Source organism: Passer domesticus, chromosome 3, assembly GCF_036417665.1.
Source record: "Passer domesticus isolate bPasDom1 chromosome 3, bPasDom1.hap1, whole genome shotgun sequence".
NCBI classification, from domain to species: Eukaryota; Metazoa; Chordata; class Aves; order Passeriformes; family Passeridae; genus Passer; species Passer domesticus.
In genome coordinates, this window is record NC_087476.1 from 23,925,936 (window position 1) to 23,941,961 (window position 16,026).

The 16,026-nt window shown below is 42.6% G+C and overlaps 2 protein-coding genes across 4 annotated transcripts; both read right to left on the reverse strand.

Annotated features, from left to right (window-relative positions):
- Window positions 1-327: 327 nt before the first annotated feature.
- On the reverse strand, window positions 328-7,321 carry LOC135296164 (glutathione S-transferase-like). 2 transcript variants are annotated; one of them, XM_064412163.1, is made up of 7 exons: window positions 7,282-7,321; window positions 6,094-6,207; window positions 5,450-5,501; window positions 3,567-3,699; window positions 2,561-2,702; window positions 1,786-1,917; window positions 328-1,468 (listed from the first exon to the last, which is right to left on the reverse strand). In XM_064412163.1, the coding sequence occupies exons 2-7, from the start codon at window positions 6,178-6,180 to the stop codon at window positions 1,349-1,351; spliced, it is 666 nt and encodes a 221-aa protein (XP_064268233.1). In that variant the 5' UTR covers window positions 6,181-6,207; window positions 7,282-7,321; the 3' UTR covers window positions 328-1,348. The 2 variants fall into 2 exon arrangements, with proteins under 2 accessions (XP_064268233.1, XP_064268234.1); XM_064412164.1 differs by lacking the exon at window positions 7,282-7,321 and adding an exon at window positions 7,092-7,223.
- Window positions 7,322-9,084: 1,763 nt separating this feature from the next.
- On the reverse strand, window positions 9,085-15,929 carry LOC135296165 (glutathione S-transferase-like). 2 transcript variants are annotated; one of them, XM_064412166.1, is made up of 7 exons: window positions 15,792-15,929; window positions 14,599-14,712; window positions 13,895-13,946; window positions 12,027-12,120; window positions 10,971-11,112; window positions 10,196-10,327; window positions 9,085-9,878 (listed from the first exon to the last, which is right to left on the reverse strand). In XM_064412166.1, the coding sequence occupies exons 2-7, from the start codon at window positions 14,683-14,685 to the stop codon at window positions 9,756-9,758; spliced, it is 630 nt and encodes a 209-aa protein (XP_064268236.1). In that variant the 5' UTR covers window positions 14,686-14,712; window positions 15,792-15,929; the 3' UTR covers window positions 9,085-9,755. The 2 variants fall into 2 exon arrangements, with proteins under 2 accessions (XP_064268236.1, XP_064268235.1); XM_064412165.1 differs by having other exon boundaries at window positions 11,988-12,120; window positions 15,792-15,925.
- Window positions 15,930-16,026: the final 97 nt, after the last annotated feature.

Consider the following 16,026-nt stretch of genomic DNA (forward strand, 5'->3'; position numbering starts at 1 on the left):
TTATGAATAAACTGTTGGCTTCAGCAAGAGCTACAGAGCCCTGAGTTTGCTCAGCTGAAAACTGCCAGTGCTCTAGCTGTAGCTGGATTTAGGGCACTGACACTTTCATTTACAAACTGGGTTTATTTGGGGTTTAAATACTATCACAGAATCATGGAATGCTTTGGGTTAGAAGGGACCTCATAGATCATCTAGTTCCAACCCTCCTGCCCTGGGCAGGAACACATTTCACTACATAACTGCACATATTGATCCAAGTTCAACAGTCTTGCTAACATCAGTAGTGGAGCTTGATCTGAGTGATTAGAATGAACCACTTGACCACAATTTGTATAAAATTTGGTTTAATATAAAGTGATGTAAGTCAACATGGATTCCTACATTCACGGGTCTCACTACGACCTAGCAACATCCTGACTCCTTGTTCCTCAACAAGTTTTAAACTGGTGACCAGCATTTGTTTCTCAGAGTCTGCAGAGGGCTTTTAGCTGCTGCAACAGACCTTCTGATAAAGGGAACATTGGTGAAGCTGCAGTACAAGAGTTTAAGTGTCTAGTGACAAAGCAGAGGTGCAGTAGGAGCTCTGGTCCAGGCATATTCCATATTAAGCTCAGAGGAAAGCTGAACCCAAACCTTCCAGCCTCAGCTAGCCAGAACCTGCAGGCTTTTCTATGAATTTCCAAGAGAAAAAATACATGGCCTCTTATGTTGTGGGTGGTTGGTTGGAGGCAGAAACAACATGGTCTCACAGAGAAATCCGCAACAAACAGCGTGTTTTATTGTCCAGAGTTTCTTATACAGGCATCTCAAAACTACCGGGTCTCAAGTGCTGGCTGGTCTGGGTCTTAACACTGCCCAGTACCTGGACCAGCAATGTCTCTGCATGTATGGTTGAAAGGGATTAGGTGCTCTCTTTGAGTTCAAATCTCACTGTTCACCTAGGCAGTTGTTTATTGAACTAGAAGAGCCAAGTTAGGTTTCATATTATAGCCAGATTTATCTGTCCAGCTGCAGACTAGCTCTACTGTGACAAAAACCTACTCTTTGGAATAATCATGCCTAATTTTCCAACAATTCTTCGGAATACCAGGAAAATAGCACCAGACAGATCTTAGGCATAGAAGTAGCAGCAAGAAATCAATGACCAGCTGGGTTTTGAGTAACAATAGTAAGAATTTATTTTGGGTATTCTCTTTAGTTATTTAAGGCATTCTGTGTTGTCCAATACACCCCCTGATTAGTGAACTATTTCCTTTGCTGGTAGGATAAAAAAAAAAAATGTTTTTCCGTAGTTTCATCATTTCCCGCTGTCAGCAAACACAATGAAATAGTTTCTTCAGCTTTAGACTCAGTAGAAAATTTTGATCACTTTAGGTACCTCTTCCTCTCGTATTAGTGGTTTCCTCTGGCTGCCAGGCTGCAGGAATTTCTTAATTGTGGGGATATTGCTTATTCTTGCTTTGAAGCTCTACAAAACAAAACCAAAACATCACAGTGCTTAAGAGTCATTGCAGCTGTCAGACATTTCAATGTTACCCATGCTCTGAAAGTCCCATCATGGTTTGATGCTGCAGAAGAACCTGCATGCTTCCCCCTCTTATGCTTTTGGGGTTGTAGTGACAGAATGTGGAAATAACAAAGAGTATGTGAGGCCAGCTACAGTCCTTAGGGGATCTGATTATTTTGCATATTACTTCTGACCCTACCACTCTCCCATATTTCTCAGCCACTTTAAATCACTGGTCCTTTCCATTCATTCTCCATTCAAATTCCCCATTCATTTACCTGCAAGAGAGGAAATTTTGCAAGTGTATCAGGTTTGCACTCCTCTGCCATTAAAATGATTTCAAGTAATTGAACATCTGCCCTGCTCAGCTGGTTGCCAACCAGAAAGTCTTTGCCATGGTCTTTCAAAACCTAAAAACAGAAAACCAGAAGCAGATGATGTTTTTTCTCTGTTCTTTTCTCATAAATAATGTGACATCTTCAAAGCAGGATCACATACAGCACAGAGTTGTCTATGAAAGAAGGAAATGCAGTTCAAACACCTGTAGTACAAACAATGACCTGAAGGCACTGCCATCCTAGGCATCATCTATCAGCTCTTTCACTTCTACATTTCTGTCTGGCAGCTCAGTTGTGCTCATCTTGCCTTGGCTGCAGTAGCTGCATTGAAGGCTGAGCTGTACGAGATACAGAAGGAACTGCAATGCTTTTATACAGCATGTATGGTACAGGGCCATCTGCACTTCAGGGGGAAACTTGATATCAAAGCTGGTGCTGTAGTTTCTTTTGTCTGAAACACCCACATTGAAACATGGACATTTGGGGAGCTCTATGTGTGCTAGGTTTTTGCAGCTGTAAATCTCTCCCAGATTTGAAGTGCCTTCTGTTCCCTCTGTACTGTCCTTTCAGCACCTTAATCCCAACACCACAAAAATCAAAGCATTGATATTCCAGCAGTAGGCTTTTTCTGTTTCCCGCCGTAAAACTTGTGTAGATCCAGGATGGAGTTTCACGGTAACAGTATCAGCTGAGTCACAAGCCCTTGGCCACATACCTTCTCAAAGGCTGGGAAGTATCTGTTTTCAGCCTTGTCCATCATATTTGCAAAATGTTGCTCTTTTTTGTCTGCTGGTTGGTAGCCATATGCCATGAGTAACTCATTGAGATCGAACATTCCTTCCACGTACATATCGATTCTGAAAGGAATAGATCCACTGGTCAGATCACACACAGTAGGTCTGAACAGCACAATAACTCCTGGCACAACCTCACTGAGATGCTGGGAAATCCCTGCCCCTTCCATCACCCAAAGTTCTCCCTGGAATGCAGTTGCACTGGGGGCAGGCAAGGAGGGAGCTTGGGCCAAAGGCAAATGCAAAATTCCTAGGAAACCTAAAGACTGTAGCTCACTCACTTCTTACTGGCACTGATTCTTGTCTGAACTATTAGATCTTGAACCTGATTACAAAATTGTCATGTGTGCCATCCAGACTTGTTTTGAAATCCAATCAGAATGCCTAATTTAAACAGCAAAGCCATACAACTATCTAGCAAATATCTTGACACATGTGTTTACCAGTACTTATTGATTTCAAGCATTCAGAAATACCTCAGGTCAAAACATGTGCCCCAGGAGTCCTGCCCTTTGATAACCTGTTATTAATTCTATATTAATTCCTGGTTACTAGAGAGAGGAGGGTTTTTTTTTTATCCTTGAAAGACATTGCCCTGAATGTGATGAGGAGAAAATGCTGCTGCTGCTGACAACTGCAGGAGAAAATGAAAAGCAGCATCAGCAGGACAGTCAGCCCCCCCGACTGCTTTCTTCTGATAAGAGCATTGTGCTCTGACTGATGATTCCTGGGCTCGCTTGCCCTGTGGAATCCAGCTGGCTGTCTCTGCTCTGGACATCAGCTGCAGTCACAGTCATCTCATGCTGCACTTTAAAGCAGTGCTGCTCTCTCCCACTGACTCGAGCTGTGAGCTGGGACACCCTTGTGTTACACTGGGCTGCAGTGTGAGCTGGGCTCTAACAGGCAAAGGTGGTGCTGTTACAGTACAGGGCTCTCTCCTTCACGTCCTTCCCGTAGAGGTTGTACTTGGTTGCTATGTAGTTGGCAATGGCTCTGGTCTGCACCAGCTTCATCCCGTCGATCTCTACCATTGGCACTTGCTGAAAGAGCAGGGATCCATCTGGGCCAAAGGGAATAACACAAGGAGATGTTCAGTCCCTCAATGGGAGCCACCAGCAGGTGTGAGGCAAAGTAACCACGTGTATTATCTTTAGTTAGAATCTGGATCAATCCGGCTGGATAAAAGATCCCAAGATCATCAAATCCAAGTGTCAAACCAACAATGCCCAATTCCACCACTAAACCAGGACCCAAGTGCACATCTGCACACAGTGACACAACCACTTCCTTGGGCTGCCTGTTCCAAGGCTTGGCCACCCTTTTGGTAGCAGCCTTCCTCATTCTATACAGGAAGGTGTGGAAAATGCTCACCATGCCACAACCTATTCTTTGTGACATGTTAATAATTTAATACCATAGCAATTAGTACCTGTGGAAGTTTGAGATTTGAGGAAACAGCCAAATGCAGGACTTTTAGCTGTCACACACTGAGAAATACATGAACTGCATGGCTCTGGCACAGGTGATTTTCATGGAGGTTAATAGAGACAAGAAGGACTGAAGGATCTGGTCCAGCCAGTTTCTGTCATGTTTTCCTAAATACATCTGGATTTTCTAAGCACTGGCCAACATATAATGTGAATAATAATGAATATATGAATAAGAGTAAATATAAAAAGATAAAATATCTTTGGAACTATTTTCTTGACTTTACAAATGGCATCTCATCTGCATGAAGGGGAACAACCAGTGAGTTCCATGAGATACCTGCAAAACCCAAATATCACTTGGAGTGAGGCTGGAGCCATGTAATGCTTTTGCTAGCATGCAGATGCCTTGTCTTAGACTGAAAGAAGAAAAATACCTCCAGAAAGATGTATTAGATCAGAGAGTGAGGAAGAGTTTTTGCTTCAGGGAATCATATTTCCTGACTCAGATAAGTGATCAGCTATGTCCCTCTATCTAATTGTGCATTTAGCTTTCTGCTTGTCTCCCAAAATACTTTTTGAAAGGCAGCCTGTAACAGGGGGACCAAGTCATTATTCCTGCAAGACAGCAGGACTGCAAATACTACCCCTAGTTCAGCTTTGTTTTGACTGGCCAGGTGAAGAGCACAGACATGCAATTTGGTTTGGAGGAAACATGATTATCATGTTCAGGAAGAGAGAAGCTGAAGCCAGCACAGTGGGTTATTGCCTTGGGAGGCAGGAATGCAGCAGAGGAACAGGTAAACTCAGAAATTGGGAACTCTGATTTCATAGGGATCATAAAACAACAACTGTGTAGGCAACCTAAGTTGCTAAGGAATTTGAAGATCATCTGATGACAAAAGCCTCTATTGCCATAGGATGGAAGGCAATGGACAGCAGCTGAAGCAAAGGAGAGTCAACCATCTGAACTTCAAGAATGGCTCTTTGACTGGGTGGGTTGTCCAGAGAAGCTGTGAATTCTCCATCCTTGGAGATACTCAAACTCCAGCTGGACATGGTCCTGGGTAACAGGCTGGAGGGGGCCTGCATTGAAGAGGGGAGGTGGAGTAGGCAATCTGGAGAGGTCCCTTCTGGCCTCAGCCCTTCTGTGATTCAGTGATGCTTGCTTGAAGCACCTGGGTGGATGATTCCACCTAACACATGGCACTGTGCACCTCTGAGACCTTGTGTACAATCCAGTTAAGAGATTTATTTGTAAGGCACTAAGACCTAAGAATTCTTAAGCATTCTCTGATAAACAATTCTAGTTCTAATTATAATTCTGATTCTTATTATTATTACAATTGCTGCTTCTATAATCTAAAAGTGAAGGAAACTTACCCTTCTGTAACTTGGTCAGATCCTCCTTTTTTTCCAGGTAAGATTCTTCAAACTGTACAAAGGAAAGAAGAAAAGTTCTGTTGTCATTCCATGATTTATCTTCTGCCTCATTTAGGTAAAGAAGGCCTAAAGAGATGTGTTTTGGGCAATTTTATTTTCTACAATATAAATCATACTTGAAAACTTTTAGGCACATTGGCCATCACTGTGACAGAAACTCCTGCATCTTGAAACACACAGATTCCCAAAAACCATCTCTGATTTAGTATCTATCTGTCAAAGGAAAAACCAAACCTGTAGTTTTGGACATAGGAATTTACCTGAAGGTACTCAGAATTTCAACTGCTTGACCTCTGTGGTCAGAAAATTAACAAGCAAGGTTCTGCTGCTTGGGTTTTAAATTTCTGCTCTGTCTAGGTACAGGGGAAAACATTTTGGGAGCTACCAGTGGGCTTCGCAAATGATGTATGCAAGTGTGACAGGAACTTGCCCCTGCTTAAAGCATTAGCTCATGGTCACTGTTGCCTTGCTCAGCAATGCACTAAAGGCAGAGCTTGGAACTGCTGCTCAGTCACACTTTTCAGAAGGAACAGTAAAAGCACATATTTGCCACAGGATCTCAGTATAAAAAATCAGAAGCACACCTCAACCCCAGCTGCTGCCAGGAGCCACCGAATTGGTTCCATCCGGCCTCGTCCATTGAAGTAGTGCAGCTTGGGTTTTCCAGACATGTTTCCTCGTGCCTGATTCCCTAGTATCTGCAATGAAGAAAAAATGGTTTGCACAATAATCATTCAATACTGGATCCAACTATCTAATTCACATTCAAAGCTGTCTTGTTTGAAACCAATGATTTATCATCCAAGACATGAATCAATCAATGGAGGAGGTAAAAGCTAGAATGTATGGAGATACTGCCTTGTATCATTCTGCCTTCAAATATTACTTACACATGCAGAACATTTAAGCAGAACTCTCTACTTAGAGCAATGGGCCCAGACAGAGAACCACTCAGTCAAAACCACTTCCATCCAAAGTGTTCTGTTCTGACCAGAAAGCAGAGGGTGCTCTTTGCCTATTCTGGCGTTATCTCAGAATACAGTTTACTGTTTAATCAGATATATGCTATAAAGCCAGCAATTGCTCTGCTTTCTCCAGCAGCCATTATGCTCCATTATAAGCAGCCAGGAAGGAAGGAATTCTGTGCATCAGTCAATCTCTTCTACAACACTCCATGCTTCTGTGATTTCTGTAGACAAACCTCCAAAACATGGAAATATATTTTGCTTCTGGTAGCATCGCATTTGCCTTTAGCACAGGCACAGCCTCAGGGCAATGCTTGCTTGGTCCAGTTCCAACTCTGCTGGAACTTCCAACAACAACAACTTCTAGGCACAAACTTAAAGCAACAACATTTTCTAGGCAGACTGTCACCAACCCACTCAGAACCACGTGTGCACATCAGCCACAAACACACACAAACAGCATCCAGCCTCACAGCTATTGACACCCTGCAGCAACAAGGCTGAAGCTTTAACAGCAGCAGAAGGAAAATGGCCAAACCACCACCACATTCCTCCTGTAAATAACATGTCAGCTTCTCTGCAGTAGGAAGAAGGAGGTGAGAGGAAACACTCCCCACCTGTGAGATCTGCACTCCTTTTTCTTAATTCTTTACTCTCCAAATGCAGCTGATTAAGAATTTAACATTTGGTACACATAGCCATGTTAGTAAAGAATGTCCAACACACATTTAATCTATAAAAAACATTCAATGACTTAGTTTCACATTCAACAACTCCCAGCATGTCCAAAATAATATCCCCACTTACATTGTGCACAGTGGAACTCACTCTAAACTCTCAGCAGTTCTGCCTAGAGAATATATAACTCTGGAGCCCCTCCTACACCAAGTATTAGAAACGATTGTCAGCAAATGGGAAACCTCTTTCTCTTAAGCAAATAAAACAGATAATCTCTGTTTAGTTACTTCTCACCTACAGAAAATAAATTCCTGAGTAATGCTGACAATGTAGAAATATACGATACATGAGAGACCATGGTGATTGGAAATAGCTGTGTCAGCACACAATGGTAATATGCCTCCTATTTCCTAGTTAAAAGTAATTACAATATCTGAAAAGCTCATTCAGATTAAAAAAATACTGCTATGCCAATCACACTTTTGTTCTAATGTGTTCTGTTTTTTTACTTTCTACACATTGCCACTTTACATAAATCACATCAATTAATTCAGCTCAAACCTGTCACAAGCTTCTATGCCTTGCTTAGTGTATATTCCTTCAGGAAACTTCTGCTCAATTTCATCTCCAGGCAGCAGGGCTGATTTTGAATTATTTTCTGTAGAAAACATTTTTCTGAATTTGATTCCGTGAGAATACACACCATGGAGAACTGTGAGAGACAGTGAATGAAGTGTGGTATCACATGGCAAACTCTGCACTCCCAACTGTTTTCTTTGGCCAACTCGATTGATTTCAAAAAGTCAATACAGAATAATCCTCCATGCACCATCCTGCATAGTTAATATTGATGTAGGCAGGACCTGCACTCAAGGTCACAGACACATGCAAAATTCTGCTGAGTTGCCCTGAACAGAGCTGTGAGATGGGATAGTCTTCCTTTATTACACAGGGAGGTTGCATAAATTGCACAAAACATTTTGTTGTTAGAGTGGGAGGGGCTTTCTCCATCATATCCTTCCTGGACACTAGCTGCAAGTGTTGTCTGAATGCTTCAGTGAGGCAGGATGGAAACAGCTCCTGCAACAACTCTCTTGAATCCATGCTTTGCTGCTGAAAAAGATTTGCTTATTTCCTTTCTTGATGACAAAAACTGGTTCCAGCTGCATGACATTTCTTATGAAGAAACTGTTGGCTTTAGCAAGAGCTACAGAGCCCTGAGTTTGCTCAGCTGAAAACTGCCAGTGCTCTAGCTGTAGCTGGATTTGGGCACTGACTCTTTCATTTACAAACTGGGTTTATTTGGGGTTTAAATACTATCACAGAATCATGGAATGCTTTGGGTTAGAAGGGACCTCATAGATCATCTAGTTCCAACCCTCCTGCCCTGGGCAGGAACACATTTCACTACATAACTGCACATATTGATCCAAGTTCAACAGTCTTGCTAACATCAGTAGTGGAGCTTGATCTGAGTGATTAGAATGAACCACTTGACCACAATTTGTATAAAATTTGGTTTAATATAAAGTGATGTAAGTCAACATGTAATCCTACTTTTCACGGTCTCACTAAGACCTGACAACATCCTGACTCCTTGTTCCTCAATAAGTTTTAAACTGGTGACCAGCATTTGTTTCTCAGAGTCTGCAGAGGGCTTTTAGCTGCTGCAACAGACCTTCTGATAAAGGGAACATTGGTGAAGCTGCAGTACAAGAGTTTAAGTGTCTAGTGACAAAGCAGAGGTGCAGTAGGAGCTCTGGTCCAAGCATATTCCATATTAAGCTCAGAGGAAAGCTGAACCCAAACCTTCCAGCCTCAGCTAGCCAGAACCTGCAGGCTTTTCTATGAATTTCCAAGAGAAAAAATACATGGCCTCTTATGTTGTGGGTGGTTGGTTGGAGGCAGAAACAACACGGTCTCACAGAGAAATCCGCAACAAACAGCGTGCTTTATTGTCCAGAGTTTCTTATACAGGCATCTCAAAACTACCGGGTCTCAAGTGCTGGCTGGTCTGGGTCTTAACACTGCCCAGTACCTGGACCAGCAATGTCTCTGCATGTATGGTTGAAAGGGATTAGGTGCTCTCTTTGAGTTCAAATCTCACTGTTCACCTAGGGAGTTGTTTATTGAACTAGAAGAGCCAAGTTAGGTTTCATATTATAGCCAGATTTATCTGTCCAGCTGCAGACTAGCTCTACTGTGACAAAAACCTACTCTTTGGAATAATCATGCCTAATTTTCCAACAATTCTTGGGAATACCAGGAAAATAGCACCAGACAGATCTTAGGCATAGAAGTAGCAGCAAGAAATCAATGACCAGCTGGGTTTTGAGTATCAATAGTAAGAATTTATTTCAGGTATTCTCTTTAGTTATTTAAGGCATTCTGTGTTGTCCAATACACCCCCTGTTTAGCGGACAATTTCTTTTGCTGGTACACTCATGTAGCTTTACCATAAATTGTCTGCAGTGGGATAAAACCAGCCCTGTAGCTAAGGAAAAAGAGATCATAACCCATTTTTTTCACTCATTCCATTAATTTTTCTTTGTCACTAACATCAAACACAATGAAATACAGCTTGTATGTGGATAAACTGCTGCTCAGGAGCGGAATATTTTCATTGCTCTGGCAACATCTTCCTCTGTTGTTCGTGGTTTCCTCTGGCTGCCAGGCTGCAGGAATTTCTTAATTGTGGGGATATTGCTTATTCTTGCTTTGAAGCTCTACAAAACAAAACCAAAACATCACAGTGCTTAAGAGTCATTGCAGCTGTCAGACATTTCAATGTTACCTGTGCTCTGAAAGTCCCATCATGGTTTGATGCTGCAGAAGAACCTGCATGCTTCCCCCTCTTATGCTTTTGGGGCTTTAGTGACAGAATGTGGAAATAACAAAGAGTATGTGACGCCAGCTACAGTCCTTAGGGGATCTGATTATTTTCCATGTTACTTCTGACCCTCCCACTCTCCCATATTTCTCAGCCACTTTAAATCACTGGTCCTTTCCTTTCATTCTCCATTCAAATTCCCCATTCATTTACCTGCAAGAGAGGAAATTTTGCAAGTATAGAAGGGTTGTACTCCTCTGCCATTAAAATGACTTCAAGTAATTGAACATCTGCCCTGCTCAGCTGGTTGCCAACCAGAAAGTCTTTGCCATGGTCTTTCAAAACCTAAAAACAGAAAACCAGAAGGAGATTATGTAGTTTCTCTCTCTTTTCTCTGTTCTTTTCTCATAAATAATGTGACATCTTCAAAGCAGGGTCACATACTGCACAGAGTTGTCTGTGAAAGAAGGAAATGCAGTTCAAACACCTGTAGTACAAACAATGACCTGAAGGCACTGCCATCCTAGACATCATCTATCAGCTCTTTCACTTCTACATTTCTGTCTGGCAGCTCAGTTGTGCTCATCTTGCCTTGGCTGCTGGAGCTGCATTGAAGGCTGAGCTGTACGAGATACAGAAGGAACTACAATGCTTTTATACAGCATGTATGGTACAGGGCCATCTGCACTTCAGGAGGAAACTTGATATCAAAGCTGTAATGTCTTTTGTCTGAAACACCCACATTGAAACATGGACATTTGGGGAGCTCTATGTCTGCTGGGTTTTTGCAGCTCTACATCCCTCCCAGATCTGAAGTGCCTTGTGTCCCCTCTGAAGTGTCCTCTCTCCACCTTAGTCCCATCAACCCTGAAAAAAGAGCACTGACATTCCAGTGGTAGATTCTCTTCTGTTTTCCTCCATAAAACTTGTGTGGATCCAGAATGGAGCTTCAAGATATCAATTGAGCTACCAGCTCTGTGCCACATACCTTCTCAAAGGCTGGGAAGTATCTGTTTTCAGCCTTGTCCATCATATTTGCAAAATATTCCTCCTTTTTGTCTGCAGGTTGGATAACATACATCATGAGTAACTCATTGAGATCGAACATTCCTTCCACGTACATATCGATTCTGAAATGAATAGATCCACTTGTTAGGTCACACACAGTAGGTCTGAACAGCACAATAACTCCTGGCACAACCTCACTGAAATGCTGGGAAATCCCTGCCCCTTCCATCCCAGAAAGTTCCCACTGGAATGCAGTTGCACTGGGGGCAGGCAGGGAGGGAGCTTGGGCCAAAGGCAAATGCAAAATTGCAAGGGAAACCTAAAGACTGTAGCCCTCTCACTTCTTACTGGCACTGATTCTTGTCTGGACTATGAGATCTTGAACCTGATTTTTTCAACCTAATTAAAATTGTCATGTGTGCAATCCAGACTCGTCTTAAAAAACCAATCAGACAGCCCAAGTTTCACAGCACGTCCAAACAACTATCTAGCAAATATCTTGACACGTGTGTTTATTAGTGCTTGTTCATTTCAAGCATTCAGAAATACCTCAGGTCAAAACATGTGCCCCAGGAGTCCTGCCCTTTGATAACCTCTTATTAATTCCACTCTAATTCCTGGTTACTAGAGAGAGGAGGGGTTTTGTTTCCTAAAAAAACATTGCCCTGAATGTGATGAGGAGAAAATGCTGCTGCTGCTGACAACTGCAGGAGAAAATGAAAAGCAGCATCAGCAGGACAGTCGGCCCCCCTGACTGCTTTCTTCTGATAAGAGCATTGAGCTCTGACTGATGATTCCTGGGCTCGCTTGCCCTGTGGAATCCAGCTGGCTGTCTCTGCTCTGGACATCAGCTGCAGTCACAGTCATCTCATGCTGCACTTTAAAGCAGTGCTGCTCTCTCCCACTGACTCGAGCTGTGAGCTGGGACACCCTTGTGTTACACTGGGCTGCAGTGTGAGCTGGGCTCTAACAGGCAAAGGTGGTGCTGTTACAGTACAGGGCTCTCTCCTTCACATCCTTCCCGTAGAGGTTGTACTTGGTTGCTATGTAGTTGGCAATGGCTCTGGTCTGCACCAGCTTCATCCCGTCGATCTCTACCATTGGCACTTGCTGAAAGAGCAGGGATCCATCTGGGCCAAAGGGAATAACACAAGGAGACGTTCAGTCCCTCAATGGGAGCCACCAGCAGGTGTGAGGCAAAGTAACCACGTGTATTATCTTTAGTTAGAATCTGGATCAATCCGGCTGGATAAAAGATCCCAAGATCATCAAATCCAAGTGTCAAACCAACAATGCCCAATTCCACCACTAAACCAGGACCCAAGTGCACATCTGCACACAGTGACACAACCACTTCCTTGGGCTGCCTGTTCCAAGGCTTGACCACCCTTTTGGTAGCAGCCTTCCTCATTCTATACAGGAAGGTGTGGAAAATGCTCACCATGCCACAACCTATTCTTTGTGACATGTTAATAATTTAATACCATAGCAATTAGTACCTGTGGAAGTTTGAGATTTGAGGAAACAGCCAAATGCAGAACTTTTAGCTGTCACACACTGAGAAATACATGAACTGCATGGCTCTGGCACAGGTGATTTCCATGGAGGTTAATAGAGACAAGAAGGACTGAAGGATCTGGTCCAGCCAGTTTCTGTCATGTTTTGCTAAATACATCTGGACTTTTTAAGCACTGGCCAACATATAATGTGAATAATAATGAATATATGAATAAGAGTAAATATAAAAACATTTTATATTTGCAATATAATCTTTGGAACTATTTTCTTGACTTTACAAATAGCATCTTATCGGCACAGGCATGAAGTGGGAACAACAAGTGAGTTCCATGAGGCTCCTGCAAGACCCAAATATCACTTGGAGTGAGGCTGGTGCCATGTTATGCTTTTGCTAGCATGCAGAAGCCTTGTCTTAGCCTGAAAGAAGCAAAAATACCTCCAGAAAGAGGTATCAGACCAGAGAGTGAGGAAGTGAGTTTTTCATTCAGGTAATCCTACTTCTTGACTCAGATAAATGATCAGCTATGTCCCTCTATCTAATTGTGCATTTAGCTTTCTGCTTGTCTCCCAAAATACTTTTTGAAAGGCAGCCTGTAACAGGGGGACCAAGTCATTATTCCTGCAAGACAGCAGGACTGCAAATACTACCCCTAGTTCAGATTGCTTTTGACTCACCAAGTGAAGAGCACAGAAATGCAATTTGGTTTGGAGGAAACATGATTATCCTGTTCAGGAAGAGAGAAGCTGAAGCCAGCACAGTGGGTTATTGCCTTGGGAGGCAGGAATGCAGCAGAGGAAGAGGTAAACCTAGAAATTGGGAACTCTGATTTCATAGGGATCATAAAACAACAACTGTGTAGGCAACCTAAGTTGCTAAGGAATTTGAAGATCATCTGATGACAAAAGCCTCTATTGCCATAGGATGGAAGGCAATGGACAGCAGCTGAAGCAAAGGAGAGTCAACCATCTGAACTTCAAGAAAGGCACTTTGACTGGGTGGGTTGTCCAGAGAAGCTGTGAATTCTCCATCCTTGGAGATACTCAAACTCCATCTGGACATGGTCCTGGGTAACAGGCTGGAGGGGGCCTGCATTGAAGAGGGGAGGTAGAGTAGGCAATCTGGAGAGGTCCCTTCTGGCCTCAGCCCTTCTGTGATTCAGTGATGCTTGCTTGAAGCAGCTGGGTGGATGATTCCACCTAACACACTGCACTGTGCACCTCTGAGACCTTGTGTACAATCCAGTTAAGAGATCTTACTTTTAAGGCACTAAGACTTAAGAATTCTTAAGTGTTCTCTGGCAAGTAACTATAATTTCAATTGATGCCTCTTCCTCTTATTATTATTGTTGCTGCTGCTGTTATTATCTAAAAGTGAAGGAAACTTACCTTTCTGTAACTTGGTCAGATCTTCCTTTTTTTCCAGGTAAGATTCTTCAAACTGTAGGAAGGGGAGAAGAAAAGTTCTCTTGACAACCCATGATTTATCTTCTGCCTCATTTAGGTAAAAAAGGCCTAAAGAGATGTGTTTGGGGCAATTTTATTTTTTATAACATAAATAATATTTAAAAGCAGTCCAGTAGATTGGCCATCTCTGTGATAGAAACACCTGGACCTTGAAACACACAGATTCCCATGTTCCATCTCTGGTTTAGTATCTGTCAGAAGTTTAAAAAAAATACTTTGTGGTTTACAATATCCAGTACCTCCAAAGGTAAACTACATTGTGGCTGCAATAATAATCTCTAGCTGTTTTGGACACTGGAATTTAACTGAAAGTACTCAGAATTGCAGCTGCTTGACCTCTTTGGTCAGAAGATTAACAAGCAAGGTTCTGCTGCTGGTGTTATAAATTTCTTCTCTCTCTAGCTATGCGGGAGAAGCATTTGTGGTGCTACCAGCGGGATTTGCACACAATGTGTGTGAGACAGGAACTTGCCCCTACTTAAAGCATTAGCTCATGGTCACTGGTGCCTTGCTCAGCAATGCACTAAAGGCAGAGTTTGAAACTGCTGCTCAGTCACACTTTTCAGAAGGAACAGTAAAAGCACATATTTGACACAGGATCTCAGTATAAAAGACCAGAAGCACACCTCAACCCCAGCTGCTGCCAGGAGCCACCGAATTGGTTCCATCCGGCCTCGTCCATTGAAGTAGTGCAGCTTGGGTTTTCCAGACATGTTTCCTCGTGCCTGATTCCCTAGTATCTGCAATGAAGAAAAAATGGTTTGCACAATAATCATTCAATACTGGATCCAACTATCTAATTCACATTCAAAGTTGTCTTGTTTGAAGCCACTGATTTATGGTTCATGACTTGACTCAAAAAACAGTGGAGGTAAAAGATTCTATTGAGAGACTGCCCTGTATCATTCTGCCTTCAAATATTACTTACACATGCAGAACATTTAAGCAGAACTCTCTACTTAGAGCAATGGGCCCAGACAGAGAACCACCCAATCAAAACCACTTCCATTCAAAGTGTTCTGTTCTGACCGGAAAGCAGAGGGTGCTCTTTGCCTATTCTGGCGTTATCTCAGAATACAGTTTACTGTTTAATCAGATATATGCTATAAAGCCAGCAATTGCTCTGCTTTCTCCAGCAGCCATTATGCTCCATTATAACCAGCCAGGAAGAAGGGAATTCTTTCCATCAGTCAACCTATTTTACAACACTCCCTGCCTCTGTGATTTCTATAGACAAACCTCCAAAACATGGAAATATATTTTGCCTCTGGTAGCATCGCATTTGACTTTAGCACAGGCACAGCCTCAGGGCAATGCTTGCTTGGTCCAGTTCCAATTCTGCTGGAACTTCCAGCAACAACAACTTCTAGGCACAAACTTAAAGCAACAACATTTTCTAGGCAGACTGTCACCCATCCACTCAGAACCACGTGTGCACATCAGCCACAAACACACACAAACAGCGCCCAGCTCTACCAACCTCACAGCTATTGACACCCTGCCAGCAACAAGGCTGAAGCTTTAACAGCAGCAGAAGGAAAACGGCCAAACCATCACCACATTCCCCTTGTAAATAACATGTCAGCTTCTCTGCAGTAGGAAGGAGGAGGTGAGAGGAAACACTCCCCACTTATGGGATCTACTTTTCTTTTTTTTAATTCTGTCCATCTCGAAAGCAGCTGATTAAGAATTATCATTTGGTACACCTAACCATGTTTGTAAAGAAAGTACATACACACATTTACTCTATAAAACCCATTCAATGACTGTGTTTCATGTACAAAACTCTCATCATGTCCCAAATAATATCCCCACTTACCTCTTGCACAGTGTAACTCACTCTAACCTCTCAGCAGTTCTGCCTTGAGATTATATAACACTGGAGCCCCACCTATAGAAAATTACAACACCTCCTGCAAATAGGAAACCTCATTCTCTTAAGCATACAAAATCAATTAGCTCTCTTATGTTACTTCTCACCTACAGAAAATATATTCCTGACTCATGCTGACAATGTAGAAATGTTAGGCTGATGAGAGGTCATAGTCATTGGA

What these genes read in the sequence shown, in the direction of transcription:
- LOC135296164 (XM_064412163.1), bottom strand. Translation starts at nt 6,180, where the DNA reads ATGTCTGGAAAACCCAAGCTGCACTACTTCAATGGACGAGGCCGGATG. An exon ending in TGGCAGCAGCTGGGGTTGAG is followed by an intron (nt 5,502 to 6,093) that starts GTGTGCTTCTGA and finishes TCCTTTGTACAG; the next exon opens with TTTGAAGAATCTTACCTGGA. An exon ending in GACGTGAAGGAGAGAGCCCT is followed by an intron (nt 2,703 to 3,566) that starts GTACTGTAACAG and finishes TATTCCTTTCAG; the next exon opens with AATCGATATGTACGTGGAAG.
- LOC135296165 (XM_064412165.1), bottom strand. Translation starts at nt 14,685, where the DNA reads ATGTCTGGAAAACCCAAGCTGCACTACTTCAATGGACGAGGCCGGATG. An exon ending in GATGTGAAGGAGAGAGCCCT is followed by an intron (nt 11,113 to 11,987) that starts GTACTGTAACAG and finishes TATTCATTTCAG; the next exon opens with AATCGATATGTACGTGGAAG. An exon ending in ACTTCCCAGCCTTTGAGAAG is followed by an intron (nt 10,328 to 10,970) that starts GTATGTGGCACA and finishes TTCTGTTTTTAG; the next exon opens with GTTTTGAAAGACCATGGCAA.